The 19,613-nt window shown below is 36.1% G+C and overlaps 1 protein-coding gene across 11 annotated transcripts in view; it reads left to right on the top strand.

Moving 5' to 3' along the window:
* Nucleotides 1-19,613, top strand: part of PTPRM (protein tyrosine phosphatase receptor type M) — a 441,320-nt gene that overhangs the window by 377,481 nt on the left and 44,226 nt on the right. For all 11 annotated transcript variants that reach the window (XM_015618484.3, XM_015618479.3, XM_015618477.3 and 8 more), the window contains 3 exons: nt 1,403-1,490; nt 7,460-7,536; nt 10,347-10,383. In XM_015618484.3, the coding sequence (XP_015473970.1) occupies nt 1,403-1,490; nt 7,460-7,536; nt 10,347-10,383 (202 nt within the window). The remainder of the gene's footprint in view (nt 1-1,402; nt 1,491-7,459; nt 7,537-10,346; nt 10,384-19,613) is intronic.

Below are 19,613 nucleotides of genomic sequence, written 5' to 3'. Positions count from 1 at the left end.
CATGAAGGAAAAACAAATTGAAGCCACTGACAGGCTTCTGTTTTTCTTGAGTTACTATTTACAAACATTTTAGAAGTAGTCCATATATTTTCAGGAATTTCTAGATCATAAGTTGAAAACCAGCACTAGTAAACTTGTGAAAAGAATACCCAATTTAGACACTGCATGTCCTTGTCTTCCTTTGACTTCAGTAAGAGATCAAGGATTTGGTTTGACTTTTATGCTCTTTGATACTGGAAATCATTGGGATTTGAAAAACAACTTTTTTAAAATTTGAGGGTAAAAGACAGTAACACTAGACAATTTTATGGATATTATCTGTTTTAAACCACTCACTGTGTTGAGATCTTGCAAAAGATACAAACTTCCCAGTGTTTTCTCTATTTAGTGTGATACAGAAGTTTTAATCTACTGATCATTCTAGTAAAAAGATGAAAACATGAGTTAAGACTGGCCATAATCATGATAGAATTCCAGTAGTTTGCTTGGCAACTAAGTATTTTTTAACACACAATTAATATCTCAATACAGAATTTTAAAACGCATCTGCATGATAGGGATAAAATGCATAAATAAAGAGGTTGTGCTAATGCTCTTTTGCACCACAGAAAGCTCAGAACTAATAAGGCATAACAACTTGCTTGCTGCCCTTTTGGCAGCTTCTGTGTTTTATGAATGCAAAAATAAACTTTTAGCACCTTCAACTTTCTTGTTTACGTGAGATTTATTAGCTAAAGGACAGCTGTTCAGTAAAGATGAGATTATATCTTTAACAAAGTCACACTGATTTTATTCTCTGAGAAAAGAATCATCATGGTGGTGTCATAAATTGTGCTTAAGAGAAAAAAAAAGGCACAATTGTGCTAGTTGAATCCATGTTTTTTTAAATGCTTTTAAAAAATTTTTAAATTTTTTAATATGTTTTGATCCATGAGGTCATCTGCCAACAAGTAAATGAAACTTGGGGTATGTCAAAAATAAAACATATCAGTACAGTCTGTAATTTCTGCACTCAAATACTGGAGTACCTCCAGCACTGATGATGAAGCTCCTTCAGCTTCACGTGTGTATATCAGAACTATACAGGGAATCTGGATAGCACAAGTGAAGGACTCTCAGTGTTGCAAGAACGCAGATTTGGAAAGGTTTAATAGCACTTCACTTGCAAATAATTCTTCTTGCTATTACACAGATAATCTCATGTCAAATTTTAAGTAACATCTGGAGCTATGCATAGATAACATTTAAACAGGAGACTCGTATTTTTGCTCAATAAATGTATCGGTTAAATACCACTTTAACAACAAAGCCCACAAGTACTGTTTGCCTTTCTCTTTCATTTAGCCATAAGGTAACTGTTGCTGCGTGCTTTTCTTAATGTCACTTTCTCTCCTTTTTTTAGAGTTTCTTTGAAGGACAGTCTGCACCATGGGATTCAGCTAAGAAAGATGAGAACAGAATGAAAAATAGATATGGGAATATCATTGCATGTGAGTGTTGACAACATAATTGTGCACTTTGTTAACTTCCCTTCAGATCTGGATAAGAATGACCACCAGCCTTGTGCTCACATCAGACTTATATTCCTTTTCCCTAATTAAGAAGATAAAAATGAGGGAAAACATTATTTTTTTTTCTTTGAGAAAACTGTCAGATTTAATGCATTTTCTCAACTGCCCTTCTGTATACCTTCCATCCTGTGATCAGCATTTGGCTAATAGAGAATGACACCTTTAACCAGTACTCAGCTCTAACAGGTCCCAAACTGCTCCTGTCAGCTGAGCACAAGACTACCCATGACCACATCATCACCTTGGTATTAGATTCTGGATATTTTAGGAGCAGACAATACTGGTGCTTAAGTGTTCCACAATAACAGAGTCAACTATTCTGCCTTATGCTAGACAGTCTCTAAGGAAAAAAGGTAACCTTTAATGTTTTACTTAAAAATGCCAGGCTTAATAAGGATTAGACATGCTAATAATCAAATAACTTGAGGAGATGATAACATGTTTTGGTGAGTGACCCCTAAATCTTGCATCATGACTTCCAAAGCATTGTGACTAGAGAGATGTTGCACATGAACATGGAGGCAGGAAATATATCAAGTTCAGTAAAATTGTATTATTTACACACTGCTCTTGTTGCACTTAAAGGAGACTTCTCGGTGTGTATGTAGGAGATGATCCCTTCCCTGTTTTTTCACTTTAAAATCTAAATTTAAGATGTGGAATGCATGTGTTTTTAACAGCCTGCCAGATAACCATGAGCAGGTATAAGCAGAGAAATAAGCAGCCATCACCTTGTTTTGTAAGCATGAAAATGGAGATACATGGGATGGAAGAGAAAAATAAGCCATGCTGATTGAACATTTGGAGGACCTGTGGAAGGAGTGTGTAGTGCATATTTGCACTGACTTCAGCACCTATCCTAAGTGCACATCCAGGCACATACCTGCCTCGGTTTCCTCATCAGTGGACCACATGGACTTGGGAGAGAGAGAAGGACAGGTCTTCTTGAGAAATGGTTCTGAAATAGAACCCATTTGAACGCTTCTGAATCACCACCTCAGGAGGTCCTCTCTGCAGAGCATGTGTAATGAGTCTTAGTGACCTACAACTTATCTCCCAACTTAGTGACCTACAGTAGGCAATGAGAATAAGGCCCAGCTGGGCAGAGACTGTCTGCAAGGAGAAAACAGCTCTGTAGTTTGCTGCAGAATGAGAGCCCACAGGAAATACACATTGAGGCAGAGGCAAATTAAGCAAGAGAAATGATCTGCCGCATGGTTTTGAGAGGACACAATAGTATTGCTATGTATTTTGATGTACACAGTGCTATATACTGAAAAAGGGAATTAAATCTTCTAGAGAAATGTGATTATTGTGATGGTACGGCACATATGCAAAAGCAGATAAGTTAGCTAGATACGGTTTTGCTTGTTTCCCTCCAAGCAATATTTAATGTGGAACAAACTTGTTATTTTGTGAGGATGTAGTAATACATTATATGAGTAACAGCTAATAATTTGAGTAAAAATATCAAAATCAAAATTAAGAAATGCAAAGCAGTTTTATGCTTATCCTTGCTTTGTGAATTTTTTTCCAGTCCAAACCTATTACAATAGGCCTTCTCTTGTAGTCAGGTTTAGTGTGTCACTCCCCTCTTATCATGTCATGTTAGACGTTGTCTCACACTTTGACACCCTTTGGTTGAAGAAAACCAGAAAACTGCTAGTGCTTTATGTTTGATGTAATCAAGTGATGAATAGCCAAGGGAGAACACATAAAAGATATTAGATACACAAATCAATGACAATTACAAGTCATACTGAAGGCTTTCTAACAGGCCAAGTATAACTCAGGACATTTAGAGCTCAATTTACTTGAAATGTCCTCAGTATTTAGCAGAGGGAGAGAGCTGGATGGAGTTTTATCAATAACACTTCCTGTTTATGTGACTGTGAAAATGAAGACAACTCAAGTTAAAATTAAGATCTACTAGAATTAAAGACAGTGTCTTAAAAGAAAAGCTGAAGCTGCCCACAAGAACTATCGTTCTATTTGTTGTTTGTTGTTGTTAAGTACATGTATGCAGATAGGGTAGTTAACTTTTTAATTATTTTATGTGTTTTTCTCCTGGATAAATGATTGCATTTCTCAGAGTCTGAGGGTACAGTTTGAATGGTCTACTTTTGAAAATATGTCCTAGATAATTGTATAAAGTATATGCTTTAACTTAAAAGCACTTTAATAAATTGCCCTTTTATGCTATGTTCAAACACTTTAAAATACAGTGGCATAGATGCCACTGACTATGGGTACATGATTATAATGAAATGTATATTTTTTCTGCAAAACATATTTTTTTCTATCCATTTACCCTCTTTGTTTTAATTTTTCCCAGGATACTACTGTTATAATATTGCTTGTAGTCACTATTGTTCTTGGAGGGATCTAAAACAATAGCACCAAGCATCTAGCATTGCAGGAGCTTGTCAAAATTGCAATATGCTTTATGTTATCCAAGTGATGTGCATTTAATTTGCTACAAGTGTGCCCTACCCAGTGTATGACAGTGGCTACAAAAAATTGAATCATGATCACAGTCCAGTACCAACAGAAAATGTGTTCTTTCTTTACTGAGCAAAAAAACCTTCATGGTTTCTCATTAGAAACTAAACGCAACACGAACCTGCTAAATGAATCTTTCATCACCTAAGAAAATTTATGTTTCTGACATAACTGTGTGGGGTTCGGCATGGATTTTGGTAAAATTTATTCATTTTTCCTCATGAAAGATCTTGAGGGAATGGGAGGGGTTCTGTATTTATTTTTACCTAACTCAATATTGACTAAACGAGAAGAGAGTATTGATCACAGCTTTTAAAAGCAGCTAAAGATTTTAGGTGAGACATTTATAAAAGGTTTGATTTGCAGAGAATTGGGAATGCACGTCCCAAGAAAGGGTCATTGGCTAGGCATGCTAATCAACCAGGTGCTCAAGGGGCTTGTTAAAGATGACAGTCTGCAGGCTGGCATATACATGTTCTAGGTAACACGAGGTGAGAGAGAATAAAATGCTTACATTCATTTTCTACTACCATATTCTACAAAGGCAAATTTATTCTAAGATAAATAATTTTAAAAGCTTAAGTGATCAGTGGAAAGTTAAATTAGATCTCTTAATGGAAGGGTATCAAAATAACAATGAGATGGAAAAAAGAGTATTTTAAAGCTACAGAAATTGTCAAGAGAAACTGAAGTATAAAGGAAAAAAATACCTTAAAATATAGACAGTTAACCTAGAGACTATTTAAGAATCAACACATGTTGAAGAATATGGCTTGTGTACCACTTAGTTTTAAATCTGCTTGACATAAGCACAGCCCAGACACAGTAACATTTCTTTGTGTTGACATAAGTATCTTTTTTCAATTTAACAAGTGTTGCCATGCAGTAAGGAGTTAACTTGAGTTCTCCAAGCAATAAAAAAGGGAGTCACTCCAGTTCCACTGCAAATAAATGGGTATTGGACAGTTCATTACCCCCAGAATTCCCAGAAACTTAGCTGAGAATGTAGTGCTAAAAAAGATTCACAGGAAGAAAAAAGGGAAAGAGATGAAATGAAGATATAGGTATGAAGTAACTTATTTATTTTGCTTAATCCAAAGCAAGAGTTATTGCAGGAGAAATAACAAAATAATGGAAATGTAAAGAAAAGATACTGCATATTTTTCAATTGTATAGATCAGTCAAATAACAGGAAGTTACATTCTAAAGATGTTTCTTAGAGGGAAATCTAAGCTTATTTTGTCCAATATGGAGCTCATTTCTAGTCCAGTGATCAAACAGGGTCTCAGTTACCTAAATATAGTCACATGGTGCCATTTCAGGTGACCTGGGACATCCGTGCAAGGCCAGTGAATGTGGCACAGTACGTAAGAGAGATGTGTTATTCCAGAGTGCCAGCTGAAAGCTAGGCAGTATATCCTGGTTGCTGCATAAAGTACCATGAGATGTTTTGTGCTTAGACAAGTGAACCCTGCCTTCTCTAATTCAAGGAATGCAAAAGTGTAGATCTTTACTAGCCTGAGTTTTCCTGATGAGAATGCCTATGAAGCAATGATGTGGGAAATCATAAAAATATGGATGAAGATATGCCATGAGTCCAAGCAAGCTTGACTTCTGAGTCTGCTGACTTTAGCAGAAGTTAAATCAGGTCCCCAGACAGTAAAAGCAGCAGCCATGGCTGGAGCTGAGAAAGTTCCTTAGTATCTTTCTTTAGTGAGATGGATTTTTAATAATAAGGTCCTGTGAGCTGAACGTCTGTTCTGAAGAAACTGATAAATAGCTTAATTAAGCATAGAATAGCAAAGCACTTGGATAAGCATAGCTTGGTAGAGTCAGACAAGCAGGGGTTACATATGGAAAGTCACAGCTCTATAAATTTTTATTCTTGGAAAAGTGAGTAAAGAGGCTGAAAAGGCTGACCTGATTAACATAACTGATTCAAATATTCAAGCATGTTTGAAAACCTCATTCTTGATGACTGTTGAGTGAAATTATTCCAAGAAAACAGCAGTGTAAGGCCTGTGGAACCTGAAGATGGAATTCTAATTCATTCTGATTTACTGTGTTTGGGGTTGTAGCATGCCCTTTCTCTCTCCCAAGGGAATCCCGAGGAAATAAATGAGGTGCTAAAATTTCTATTTCCTAAGACTTGGAGCATAAGAGGAAGAGATAAAGAATTTACCTTGACCAGTTTCTCTCTTGACTTGTCATTCTAAAACAATGTTATTTTAAGAAGCACTTGCCCTGTTCCTCCTCCACCATAATGTAGGCCAAAATTATGCTACTTTTAATGAAGTTAGGTTTTTAAGCTGCTTCATATTCTTTCATTTATTAATCTTTTAGGAATTTTAAAGCTTCAGAAATAGCTGTTCAGAGCATGGGTGGCAAGTTTGGGGTGTTTTAATGATTATTTACATTTACAACCAAATAATGACCATAAACCAAAAACTTCATAAAGTCATGAAGGTCTATCATCAGCTGCAAGTAATACTAGCTCAGCAGGCAGGCAGCAAAACAATAATACATAGGTACCTAATTAGCAGTACCTCATAAACAAAGCAGCAGTAAAGTGTCTGCTTACCATCTCTCCATCCTTGAGATCCTACCCTCAAATTGTTTTGTCTACAACTTGTGCAGCATTCTGAATAGAACATTGTTTGTAGTTGCTTTTGAACTAAGAGAGTCAAGAGGGCTTACAAAGTCTCCGAGGAGAAGGAGCCCTGTCAGCCTACAGATATTCTTGTGCAGGGTGGGAACTAGCCTCTAGCAGTGTTGCTGTATCATAGAGAAGAAGAGGCAGCTGTCATAAGATGAATTCATGCCATAGTGTTTTGGACTGGAATTTAGAAAATGGAGCTGGAAGTGCTTTCACAGTCCTGAACAGATACAGATGACCACAGTGGAACAAAATTCAGTGGCAAAGCCGTTGTCTTACTGCTTGAGTTTTGCCATTACTTTGTTTTGCTTTCTGTCTTACTAAAAGGATAATGAGTTTCCTCCAAAAACTCTGAGGTGGCAGTATGTCTTGAATGGCTTCAGCTTCTTCTGAGTACTGGCAGAAGCATTTCCAAATGAATAAGCCTTTTTGACAACTTAATGTTATTTTATTGACAAAAGCAGTGGCAGTCAAGGCAAAAATCATAAAGCTAATGGGTTTCACATTATAAGATTTAAGAAATTTATACTGAAAAACAGTGGATTTGGAAAGCCTCTGAATGACTGAAATGAGAATTAAATATAGATACAGTTTTCATGTCCAACAAAATAAGCATGAACTTGTAATTGCTAAGGTTTTTGTTTGGCTATAAAGGAATATTTTGATTAAGCCTATGTTACTGAATATGTTTTTAATTACTTTTTTTTCCTCTCCATTGTTCCCTTTTCAGATGATCATTCTCGAGTGAGATTGCAGCCTATTGAAGGAGAAACAAGTTCCGATTACATCAATGGGAATTATATCGATGTGCGTATCCTGATGTAGTCAACGAGCTTAATGCTATTCTCAGTCAAAGAGGGAACTCTAATTATTCTCACATTATTCACGATTTGTAGTAGATACCACAACTAATAACAGCTGCTAACATTGTTTAGCACTGGAGAGTGCTATCTTTGGAAGCTAGGTGTTCACTAAAGGAAGAAAAAAGCCTCAAAGGTTTGTCAATCAGTAAATTAAATGAGTCATTTCCTCCAACTGCCACTAGACTGAAACCTTGCCAGGAACACTGTATGGCTACTTTTCCTGCTGGTGCTTATATGGGCTAGCAAAATGTTATTTTCACTTTCTGTCAACAGCTTGGCATCATTCCACATTTAAAAGAAAGCTGTTTGCATATTAATGTGACAAAACTCCGTAATGCCTAATGCAGAGATTTGCAGTCTCTTGTCATCTCTGCACTTTTAAGTCGCCTTCAAAGTATATTCTGCAGCTGTTAACCAGTATTTCTAATGCAAGCAAGACATTTCATTAAATATGTAGGCTGTTTAATTATTGAAAGTGGCTTCTTTGTTCATTCTGCATCATGTTAACTTAATGTTTTACATTAGAATAAATTCTTTAAGAGACAAGGTGTTTTTGGTTGAAAGAATGAGCTCAAAAGTAGAATTGAAAATCATTAAAAAGCCAATATTATTTATCTAAAGCCAGAAGTCTGTGGATAGCAAAGTTAGTAGTTTTGCTGTTCACATGGAGTGCTGGATGTTAGGCTAAGTAAAACAAGTATTACTTCATAGGAAACTGTGCCTGCTAAAGATTCCTTGTTCTGTCGTTACATCTTTGAAAAATGGTGTCAGATTTTGCAGTTCAAATTTAATTACTAGCATGAAACAGGAATGTAAGAGATGTTTTTTCTCAGAATGTATAGGAACTAAAGCTGTACAAGTACTTCAGTTGCAATAATATGGAGTCTGAAGGAACTTTCTGAAGATATCTCTTCTTACTGATGTTTATAAGAATATTCAAGGATCATTAAACTAACCTCAGATTTCTGCTTAGTCCCTTGCTGTTTGAAAGAATAACACAGTCACCAAGCAGTGAAGGCACATACACAAATACATTTAGTTAGACACCACACTAATTTCTCAAGGGAATAATCTGTTATGAAAGGTGAGTTCACACTGGGACTTAGATTTGAATTCACTTTCACATTTACTCCAATGTTCAGGATTGTTCTCATTTTAGGCTAGCAGTATGTTCTTGTGTCACATTTGGATCTTATTCTAAAATATTATGAGATATGAGAAATAAAGATTCGGATCATACAGTCTCATATAAAATGCTGATAGATATCTGCACAGAAACCTTTTTTTGCTTTTGCAAAAAAGTTACTTTATGTAGTACTTTATGGTCTTTATGTACTTCATGGAGTACAAAAGGATGGAGGGAATGTGGCCCTAGAAGAAACAATGCCTGAGAACAAAAAAAGTCTTTTCCTCATCCTCAGCAGATGGCTTCTTTGCAAAGGTTGGAGGATTGCAGGTATCCTCCAAAGACAACTCTGCCACAAAACACAGCATGTTTGTTTATAATTTTGCTAGTCTGATTTCCATTGGAAACACTGTTTTTTCTGCTAAAGAAACAGCTTTAATTTTGCTCTTGCATGCAGTTATTACTAGAGTTGTCATGCTGTCAGTATAACATGTTAATAAGGGAATGACATAATCATAGACACAATGGTTATGATGTATTTCTTCCCATGCTTTTTTTGACTGGGAAATGGAAATGCTTGATCCCACTAAGGCAGTAAGGATTAGGTAACACACAGCAGGAAAAAAAAGCCCACTCTGGAGCTCCCTGAACACTTATCAATTCAGAGACTTCCAAATTTTGCTTCTATGTCATATAAAGAAATCAATTCTGTAATTCACATTATTCTTTCTGTAATATTCAAAGTATCTTCAGTTGTTTTGATTCTTTCCCACCTCGTATCACTGCATTTCCCCTTGCTCTTTCACAAAGAAATTGCAATGGCATACATGCTACAGCCTTAAGTTCTTCCTGCTGATCACTGACAATGCATCATAACCATTATTCAAATATTAAGACTCCTACAACTGAATTGATCAGCATACTGGTGCATGATCTGAACATTTGGTGATACTCCCATCACATCAGAAATTCAAATAATATAAAAATTCTATGATTACATTTTGGCAACCTGTTCCATGTTGCAAAGAATGCATAGAGTATTGGTTTTTATTGCTTGGCCAACTTGTGATTAAGCCGCTCTTGTCATCAGAGTTGTATTATATTTTTCTTGAAAAAGTATGATCATACCAAATGATTTAATCAAAGAACTTACCCTCCTTTTTACTGTTGAGAAATAAAACATAAACAAATCACCATAGGCCTCCTGACTTCCCCAGGCTGAATGCAAATCTGACTTTTTTTAGCTGTTAAAAAAGGGATAGGTTTTGCAGTCAACAGCAATAGGTGAAGGTATATCTCAGACTCCATGAGTACCTGATGCCATTTACTGCAAGAGCTAGAGAGGATTTCATGCCGTTCATTTCCAGCAGAGCCAACAAGGGACTGAAAGAACATATTATTTCTGGCCCCTAATGTAAAGGCTGCAACTTAAGTATTTTACAGAAAACACACTTGCTTTTGTTTCCCTTCTCACTTACCCCTCCCCAGCTGAAAAGAACTTTGGCATCTAATGCATTATTTGTACTGTTGTGACATTTACTGAATACTACCCTAAATGAAGTTTCACTCGTAGGAACATAGCCAAGGTGCAAATTGCTGATTTTTTTTTTCCTTTCAATTTACTCTAGGGTTATCATAGACCAAATCACTACATTGCTACACAAGGTAAGTTTATCACCCTTTCCTTCCAGTTATGTGAGGCTAAAAGGTTTTGGTACTTGGATTGAAGTTTATTCTCTCTAACATGCATTCTTGCCACAGTCAATATCCAGAGTAGAGTCCGCTCAATCGCTTAGGTAGAAGTGAGGAAACTGAATTATTACTGAATTTTCAGGTATTTCAAGTAAGCTGTCCTTTACCTTTGTGTTAAAATAGGTTTTAAGTAAGAAAGAAAAATGTATCCTTTTTCAAAGAAGTTACTCAGCATTATGTTACTCATCAAAAAAGAGATGAGTCATGGTAGAAATGTTTTGTACCTGTTCAAAGCAGTGTCATGAAAATGCATGTTCTCTTAACTGTTCAGTGATAACTGGGTTCCAGGTCCTTAAAATACAAAACTCTACAGCAAGTTTTGGTAGAGGACTAAAAGACATTTAATCACAGGCAGGAGGATTCAGCACAGGGTTCTAAAGAGACAGTTTTACAGGCCATCATTTAGAAGCTTGCTCGAGAAAAAGAGCCTATTCTTTTATCAACACACAAATTAATTTTCAATTTGTACTTGTCTTCAAAGACATAATTTTTGCGTTCTGATGCAGTCCTTATTTATTATTTTGGTCAAGTTCAGAGCTGGAACAAATGGAAAGAATGAGTCTTCTGTGACTACTTAAGTCACAATATTGAACAATATGCCAATCTCCTGCCTATGCTCAGATAGCATGTGTAAAAATTTGATTTCTCCTCCACTGCTTGGAGGGAATCTTTTTTGTAATAGGTAGACTCTGACAGAGCTTCCTGCATTTGAAAGCTGAAAAAGCTGAGCTCCACCCACAGATGTTATTTCAGCCTTTTAAGAGACTCAGCTAGAGTACTGAGTATAATATGTTTAGAATAGTCTTAACATGTGTTGGATTTAGAGGTCACATACCTTTTAATGTTTTTTTATTAAAGCAAATAAAATGCTGACCATGTCAAATAAGGCATTTTGCTATGATTTAAGTAGTTTCTTAAATGCCCCAGAGTCTGCTGCCTCCAATCCCCACTTAAACCAGTGGGAGGTTTCCTATCTCTGCCTTGCTGTACCTTAGCTCTCCACAGTCTCAAATGTGGTGCTGCTTCATGTCAGATGACAGTGGGGCAGGATACAGATGTTATTTCCAGAACCACTTCACTAGCGTCAACATTACATTTTTAGACCAGAGTTTCATACTTTCAGAATTTGTGGTCTCAGAATCTGAGCCATGTAAATGTACTTCCTCTTCCACTTCTGCTACCCATCCACCATGTTCCTTAGTCCACAGTCTCTACAGACAACCCAGTGTCATGTTTTCAGCCAGATAGGAAGACAGGAACAAAAGTGCAGCATTTGATTTATTCCTTTTGGACTTTTCCACCCTCCTCTTAAAAAAAGAAATTGTTTGTTCCATTTAACATTTACCTAGTGGTGTTTTTCACTATTAGTTGAAACCTAAACTAAAAAGATAAACAGTTGGCCTTTAATTTGTAGTTTTCAATAAGTTTTCATCAGGAAGTACACCAGAAGATCTGCCAGATACATTTCTCATAGGCCCCCATCTAAAGCAAGTTTAAGTACTGTTTTATCACAATGTTTGTTACAATTTATCATAATTTTTATCACAATCATCATAATACTTGAATAGGAAATACCAAGCTTGAAGTTTTATACTTTCAGGTCCTAAAACCAAGTACATAATTACATATGAATAATGTGCTGAAGGTCTGTTTTCCAGATCCACCAGCAAGTCCCAACAGTTTCTTTGCCATGTTTTTTTCCTTGTATGGTGTCAAGAAGTACTTAGTCAAGAAAGAGAATAAGAGTAGAAACTAATGTTCTTCCAAGGTGTAAAAGATATATGACTGTTGCAGCTATCAGTTTTGGGGGTGGGTCACATCAATGTCTTCTGTATAACTGCAGCTAAGTGCACATGGGGATGCCTAACCCCTTCCTCCAATGGTGTAGTGAGTAGGAAACAGATTCTCTGAAGAATATAAAATTAATTTAAAAATAAGCATACAATTTACAACAAGCTCAGAATTATCTGGCTGTGATGTTTTTTGTGGTTTACATCTTTAACAACTTACTTTTTAAGGCCAGTTGGAAAGCACCTTCATACCTCTAGTTTGTAGGAATGAAGAACACTGATCTCCAAAATTTGTGTATTCTATCTGGTTCTGTCTGTGGCCTGATGAAGAATCACGAGCAACTTCCTTTTTCTTCCTCTATCTCAGCTTTCCTATCATCAGAATAGGGTTAAAAATACTCTTCTGTTTTTTATGGTTCTCTGCAACATCCTGCTAGATGCAGTTTCTTAAAGACTAGTTAGCGTTACTCTCCAGTATCCCAGCTTCCTGACAAAGCACACTTCCAGTAAGATGTAGTCTCCATCTTTTGCAAAGGTGGTAAAGTAACTGGGAATAATCTCCAGAACTTCTTTAGGACTCTATATTATATTAACTGTGAAAGAAACACATTTGTTTCCTATCGGACTGTGCCTCCATTTGTTCCAGTGGTCACAACACCAAGCTTGCCAGAATTCAAGGAGCATTTGGGCAGTCCTTTCAGGTGTATGGTGGGATTCTTGGACTGGTGTATGCAGGGCCAGGAGTTGGACTTGATGATCCTTGTGGGTCCCAGGATATTCTATGATTCTATTCTATGTCAGCCTTACTAAGAAGCATGTTCATGTGCCACAGTTTGCCCTGTGGCCAGCGATGTTCATGCTCTGTTTTAGAACTCACTTTGATCAGATATGTACCAACACATCAGGGCAGCACAACAGTTAAGCTGCATGTTTAATTCCCTTGATTCCTACTTTCATCAGTCTTTAAATAACTTTTTCCATTCTCCCTTTTCTCCTCCACAGCAGCTTTCACAGGTGCACATGCCTATTGTTCTTTGAAGGAAAATATCATTATGTGAGTCAGTTTTAAATCTCTGAGGAGTTAGAATGATTGATATTTAATTTTCCTATGTTCTTAAGCTGCATTCAACATATCAAGTGTTAATGAGCAAATATAATTGTTTGAAGTGAAGAAGTGGCAAATTTAATCAGTTTGTAATAGAGTACCAATCTGCTTTTAACAGAGCTGGGAGTTGCCTAATCACCTGTTTATTGAAGTGTTACTGTCTTCCATACTAACCAGAGTCTGACATGCAGACTGGTAGCTTTCCACCTTGGCATTCTTAGTATCCTGCTGCTACTTTGAATTAGGGGTGGAAACGTTTTTTAAAATAATTTTTTAATGGAGGCTTTCTCAACTAAAAAACAAAAAATATTTTACTTCAGCTTTTAAGAGTAATGCATTCAGAGTGTGCAATTTCAATTACTAAATTAATATCAATTTTCCTTTATGTGATAAGGATAATGTGAGTGGTAGACTGAATTTACAGCTAATAAAGACTTTTGGTGATCTGCTGTAATTGACATCAACAGATGGGATCCGCACCTGAGTCACCATGATTAAAAAGAATCCCTTGTCAAAAGCCAGTATATTGGGTCATGCAGAACCAACCAGCTGGTGCAATTTAAAACTTGTTATTTTGCTTTATATATCCCTTGTTCCCATGGATATAATTCTTTTTATAGGAGAATATTGAGCTGTATGATCTGTTCAATTTACTGGCAGCTAAGGGTTATTTTTTTGCAGGAGTTAAGTAATCAATGAATTTTAACCTGGTCCTTCTGTAAGAGCATTAGGTTGAATAGCTGTAGAGTGCTTATCCTCACACACAGTGCTGGATGTTCTGACTGCTGTATGATTTCTGATCTAGCATGTCTCATCTTGATTACTGAGCAGGAAAAAAATAATTTGGTTTGTATTTATTCATTCTGTGTCTCCTGAAGCTCAGGTAGTTTACTGAGCTATGTTGTAGATTCTTTTAGTGAGTCTCTGTCATGGATTTTGGATGTTTCCTCTTCCACAGCACCAGCAGCTGTAAATGATGAGTGACAAATGAATGTTAACACAGTTCTATAGCATCACTCATGGCCATTTCCACCAGGGCTGGTTTTCAGGCAGGTCAGTCATGTGTGAAACAGCAGATAACTCACAGGCAGCCTGCATGTCTTTATATATAAAGTATGTTCTTTTGTGCATCTCAGACTTTTGAATACTCCCCACAGTTCAGATTGTCTCTGCTTGCTGCAGCATGCAGAACAGCCAGATCTGAGATATTTTGTGGAAATACTTCAGAGCATATCTTAATGACTGTAAAAAGTTACTCTTCAAAATAAAATTATTTTAGATACAATGGTGCAGTGTAGCCTTTCAACCTCTTTTTTTACTCTGTCCAGTTGTAAAGCAGATGCAAAATTGCTTTCTGATATGCTTATTATGGAGACAGACATCAAGTCAAGTTTCAATCAGGAGAAGTTTTTTTTAGGTATAAGTTAGAAACTTTTGAAAATAAATATTTAAAAGGAAAATGTTTACAGTCTTCACTACCAACAGCATAAACTTGCCTCTCTAATAACCCCTTTCATATTCCTCCTCTTTTCTGCAAAATACTTGTCTTTCTTCCACGCACAACTCTGTGCTGTGTGAACATTTTAATAAGGGTTTTCAGAAACAAAAACACGTTTTCTTTCAAACTGAAACTTCCCTTTTAGGCATCTGAAGCAGAAATAGTGCATTGAATAACAATATTCTTAACTTCCTTGGCATGTTTTTTTGTTTTTATGTCACAACTACAGCAGTGTGGAAGCTCCATACTTCTCTTTTCAAAGAAACTTTTGCTTCTATGGTTTTAGTCTCCAGATGAATATTACCATGTGGAATTACTTCAGGGAGAATTGAATAACAGCAAGGCAAAATAGTTGTCCACAGTTTCTCAGTTTCATAGATGCTGTTATTTTTTGCAGGATGTGGGACTGAAAACAGCCAGGCTGTTTTCCTAATATATATGCAAAGTGATTGAATTCTGTGTACCGGTGCTAATCTTGAAGATCCAACTGTGTTTGATGCTGTTCTTTACTTTTTAATATTCAAAATATTGAAAAGATGGTTGAAGCTATCTGTCTTCACTCAGAGAGATGAGCCCATTCTAAGCCCTATGAAAAGGTGAGGCTTTATAGAACCAAGTTCACCTATTTTGCGATAGCAGTGACGGATGACACAGAAGTTACTTTTTGCCCCTGCCTAGACATGTACAGAAGTAATAGACCCTTTACATGTGAAAGTGACATCTGCAGGTTATATTTTGAAGCCATATGGTAAATTCACCTTAGCTCACTTGCTACCATTACCCACCAAAGACTTGTGATAACTTTTATGTTTGAGTATCTGTTAAAAATTGGTGTTTTACTGGTGTTGAGGACAGAAAGAAACAGTGTATACTAAAAACTAGTAGTCATCAAAGTCAATTCTTTTTACAAGTTACCACTTTATGGTAAATGAGAATACCAGAGTTTCTCTCTGCCTCTTCATTTTAATGGAAGGGTTTAATGATAAGTCTCAGAACATCTGTCTTTCACCATTTTCATGATTTCTGTATTTTTCTGTCTTTGTCATAATCAGCTGTATGGTAGTTTTGTTTGTGCAAGGAATGAGACACTCCATTCAGGTGGAAGGCTGTAAATGCAGAGCTAACATGGTTTTCTGATACAAAGTTGACTTAGGCTTCCTTGCAGTGTTTAATTTCCCTGGATCTTTGTGTACAGATGTGCAAGTGAAACGGGAGCAGTCTTAGAAAACTGTTAATTGCTAGGTGAAAGCACTTGGATTTTTCACATATATGGCTACATTTTGTATGTAATACATGCCCACCTTTCATATACTTTAGGAAATTCTCTGAAAGTACAAGCAAATTCTAGATATTATATAAATAAGTATTTATTTAGTATTTATTTGCCAGTATAAATTCCAAAATCTCATGCAGGCTGTTCTTTCCCTTGCCTGTCAATGTGGCTTGTGAACCAAGTTTGAGAAAATCATGATTTTTCTGTAGTCCATTGTCAAAGCCACAGAGGAAGAAAAAAAATTCTTCCTATCCTTTTCCCCACACAGACTGAGCCTCAGTAAATCAGACATAAAGGACTTGAGAGCATATATAGATCTCTGTCTCAAAGACAAGATCTTGGTTTGATTTCTGTGTTAGGAAAATCAGACTAGAAAAGTTACAACAGATCTTTGCCTATCAGAATAAAGAAGTAAGAAAAATGAAAGTCTGCAGTAAATAATTAGAGGTAAATAAGGGAAAAGGAAATGTTTCTTGGTTGTAATGTAGAACATAGAAGATTGTGTGAAAAGTAATATACTTGTCCTCTTTAAAAATATGTAACTTAAAATATATTCTACAAATAGGGAAATTGTCATCTTTCTGAAACTCAAGAGCTAGGCACACCATCTTTGTGAACCAAACACTTGCAGAAAAGATTATAAAGGTGACCATGTATTAGTGTTGCTCAGACTACTAATTGCCTTTATTATGCTGTAGAATCTACTTTTTGTTCAAGGAAGATGTATGCAGCATCAGCTGTACAATTTCACCTGCATGTCTGTAATTTAGAGGAAGGCAAATTATGAAAAGCTGATGTGTGATGAGGAGTTTTCCATCTTTGACAAAAAATCATTCATAAATTTGGCTTGATGGGGAGGGTACCTAGCACCCTTGAGAGAGACCTATTAACACACCTGTTAATCAGTGAAGCCTAGTACCAAAGCAGAAAAGGTAGAGAAATGCAGTTTGTCAGAAAAATCACATATTGAAAGCGTCTTTTTTTCCTGTGAAGTTTATTTACCAGATGGTCTTCTTCAGCAGTCTGGAGAAAGAAGGCTTTTGGTCTTCTCATCTGCTAGATTAAAAAAAAAAAAATGGAGTGTAGCAAATTTACAAAGCAGAATGTATTTTAGAAACAAATATATCAAGAAACAATACTGGGTTTTTTGGGTTTTTTTGCCAGTTTTGGGTGGTTTGGGTTTTTTGGGGGGTTGGGTTTTTTGTTTGTGTATTTTTTGGTTGGTTGTTTTGGTTTGTTTTTTGTTTCTGTCTTACGACCATATCCAAATCTTGGAAGTCTGTTATCTTTTCTCTCTTATATTGATATACCATTTTTTGATATCACCAAATGATTTTGGTGGCAACTGAAAACGCTACATTGATACGGCCACCAAATGCTCATACCAGTCTGGGTGATTTTGAAGCACTGCCTTTGAAAACAAGAAGAGATACAGGTTTATTGGATTAATTTCTTTCCCTATCCTTCTGTGTTCTTGAATGCAGTTGCCTATTCAGATGAAGACTGTAGAGATTCCCGCTGCTGCTTCTAAATCTCATTCTGTTGTAAGCATGTTCATGTATTGTGTCTATACCAAGCACAAATACACTTGGCATGTTAGAATAGCATTCCTTGTTTACAGTGTGTATCAAATACTGCAGTCTCCCATAAAATATAATGAAAAACCAGAATTAAATCATTAAAATTCCCCTTTCCTACTTGAAAATAACCAGGTGGACCCCCAAAAATAACAACAAATAATAGTGCTGAGTTTTTGGTTACGCAGATTTGATTTTTAATCGTAATTATCTTGACATTGAAAAGAAAAATATCCAATAGACATTTATTTTTTATGACTTTTGTACATAGCTTGATCTATGTCAAAAAATAATAATTTTTTGATACTGACTATCTATGAGAGGAAGAAATAAATGTACAAATGTTCTCTACCCTTAAATATAAAAATATACTGTGAGTGATATATCTCACTCATGAGATACTTATCAGGATGATAAACTATGACAGAAGTTTTTTCTAGCATTTTTACTTATGCTTTAATGTAGACTAAATCATCTTGTTTGTTCATCTAGGTAAAGTGTTCATGTTAATGCACTTAAACTCCCAGTACAAGTTTAAAAAATAGAGCATCTGAATATCCTACTCACATGCATGAGCAACATTCCTTCACAATAAGGTCCTTGGGGAAAAAGAAAAGAAACAAGTAGCCAAAATGAACTCATATTTTTGAGCTAGAGAATAGTGATGATTTTATTACAATCTGATGCTTATGATTGACTCAACATGGAAATAGAAAGTAGAAACGCAAAAGACTAATTAGGTTCTTTTGTCCATTCCCTAAGGAACCTTCTGCTGAAGGGAATAAAATGATCTTAAACTTCTCATCCATCATCAAAATTGATTCTGCATTACAAGTTGATATGAAGAACCTAGTCCAAGAAGTCAATTACTTAAGATTTTTGCTTTGGAAATGTTAGATGCAGCATGTTTTTTTACAAAAAAAAATAAATCTGTATGTGTTTGTCTTTCCAAGCTCAGATGAGCTATTTAGAATGAGTGATTAATAGGTATTCATATTTCCATGATGCAAATCACGCTTATTGAGAAGAATGCACAAATTAGAGACAAAAACATCTTTCTTAGTGGAAAACACTGATTCAGCAACTGAAGCTTTGTGTTGGACTGCTTTCACAAAGACAGCTCAGGTTTGCACCATGGTCTCAAGCCTCCTGGAATAACCCTTCAGTCAGAGCTGTGACCTCAGGCAGAAGGCCAATACCTCTCGTTGCTGTTCCATCTGAATGTGCTCATACTTGTATCTCAGGTTCCCAGATGGGTCACCTATCATTCTTCTAACATGCTTGACTGTAATAAAGCAATTAAAATATCTGTAGTACATAGAGAGAAAGAAGGTCCATGAGTGAGACCTACTTCTCTGTAGCCAGTACACTCTGGGAAAATACATCAAGGCCTCTAGTTACAATTACATTATTCAAAGCTTTTCCTGTTTCATAGAAGAAACTGAGGCACACTCTCTCCAAGTCTAGCAGTGCTGTCTTAAAAGCTGCAAGGTAAAGATTCAAGGCTCTGGCATTATTCAGGTATCCCACATAGCCCTCTCTAGGGAATTCCTAACCCCCGAGCGTGCTACATATAATTCAGAATTTGGAAGATACTAGATTTGCACAGTCTGAGAGAATGTTAATGAGAGGAACAGACCATTTAACATCTCTTCTGTGGGGCAAACAAATTATATGAAAGAAAGGTTCTTTGGTTAGACTGGACAAACAACATTAAACTACAAACTACACTGTTTTGATGTTGTTTTATTTTAGTTTAGTTTCCTGCAGTTAAGATCAGAAAAAGCCACTTTCTTGAGTGGCATAAGGGTGCATATGTGGACAGTAGTACTATGTACACCACTTTTATTGCATTCAGCTTTGTCTCATCTCAGGCTAACTGTTTAAATCTGGACAATTT

Source organism: Parus major, chromosome 2 (genome assembly GCF_001522545.3).
Source record: "Parus major isolate Abel chromosome 2, Parus_major1.1, whole genome shotgun sequence".
Classification (NCBI taxonomy): Eukaryota; Metazoa; Chordata; class Aves; order Passeriformes; family Paridae; genus Parus; species Parus major.
Note: the sequence above shows the minus strand (reverse complement) of the source record. Positions and strands in the feature narration are given on the sequence as shown.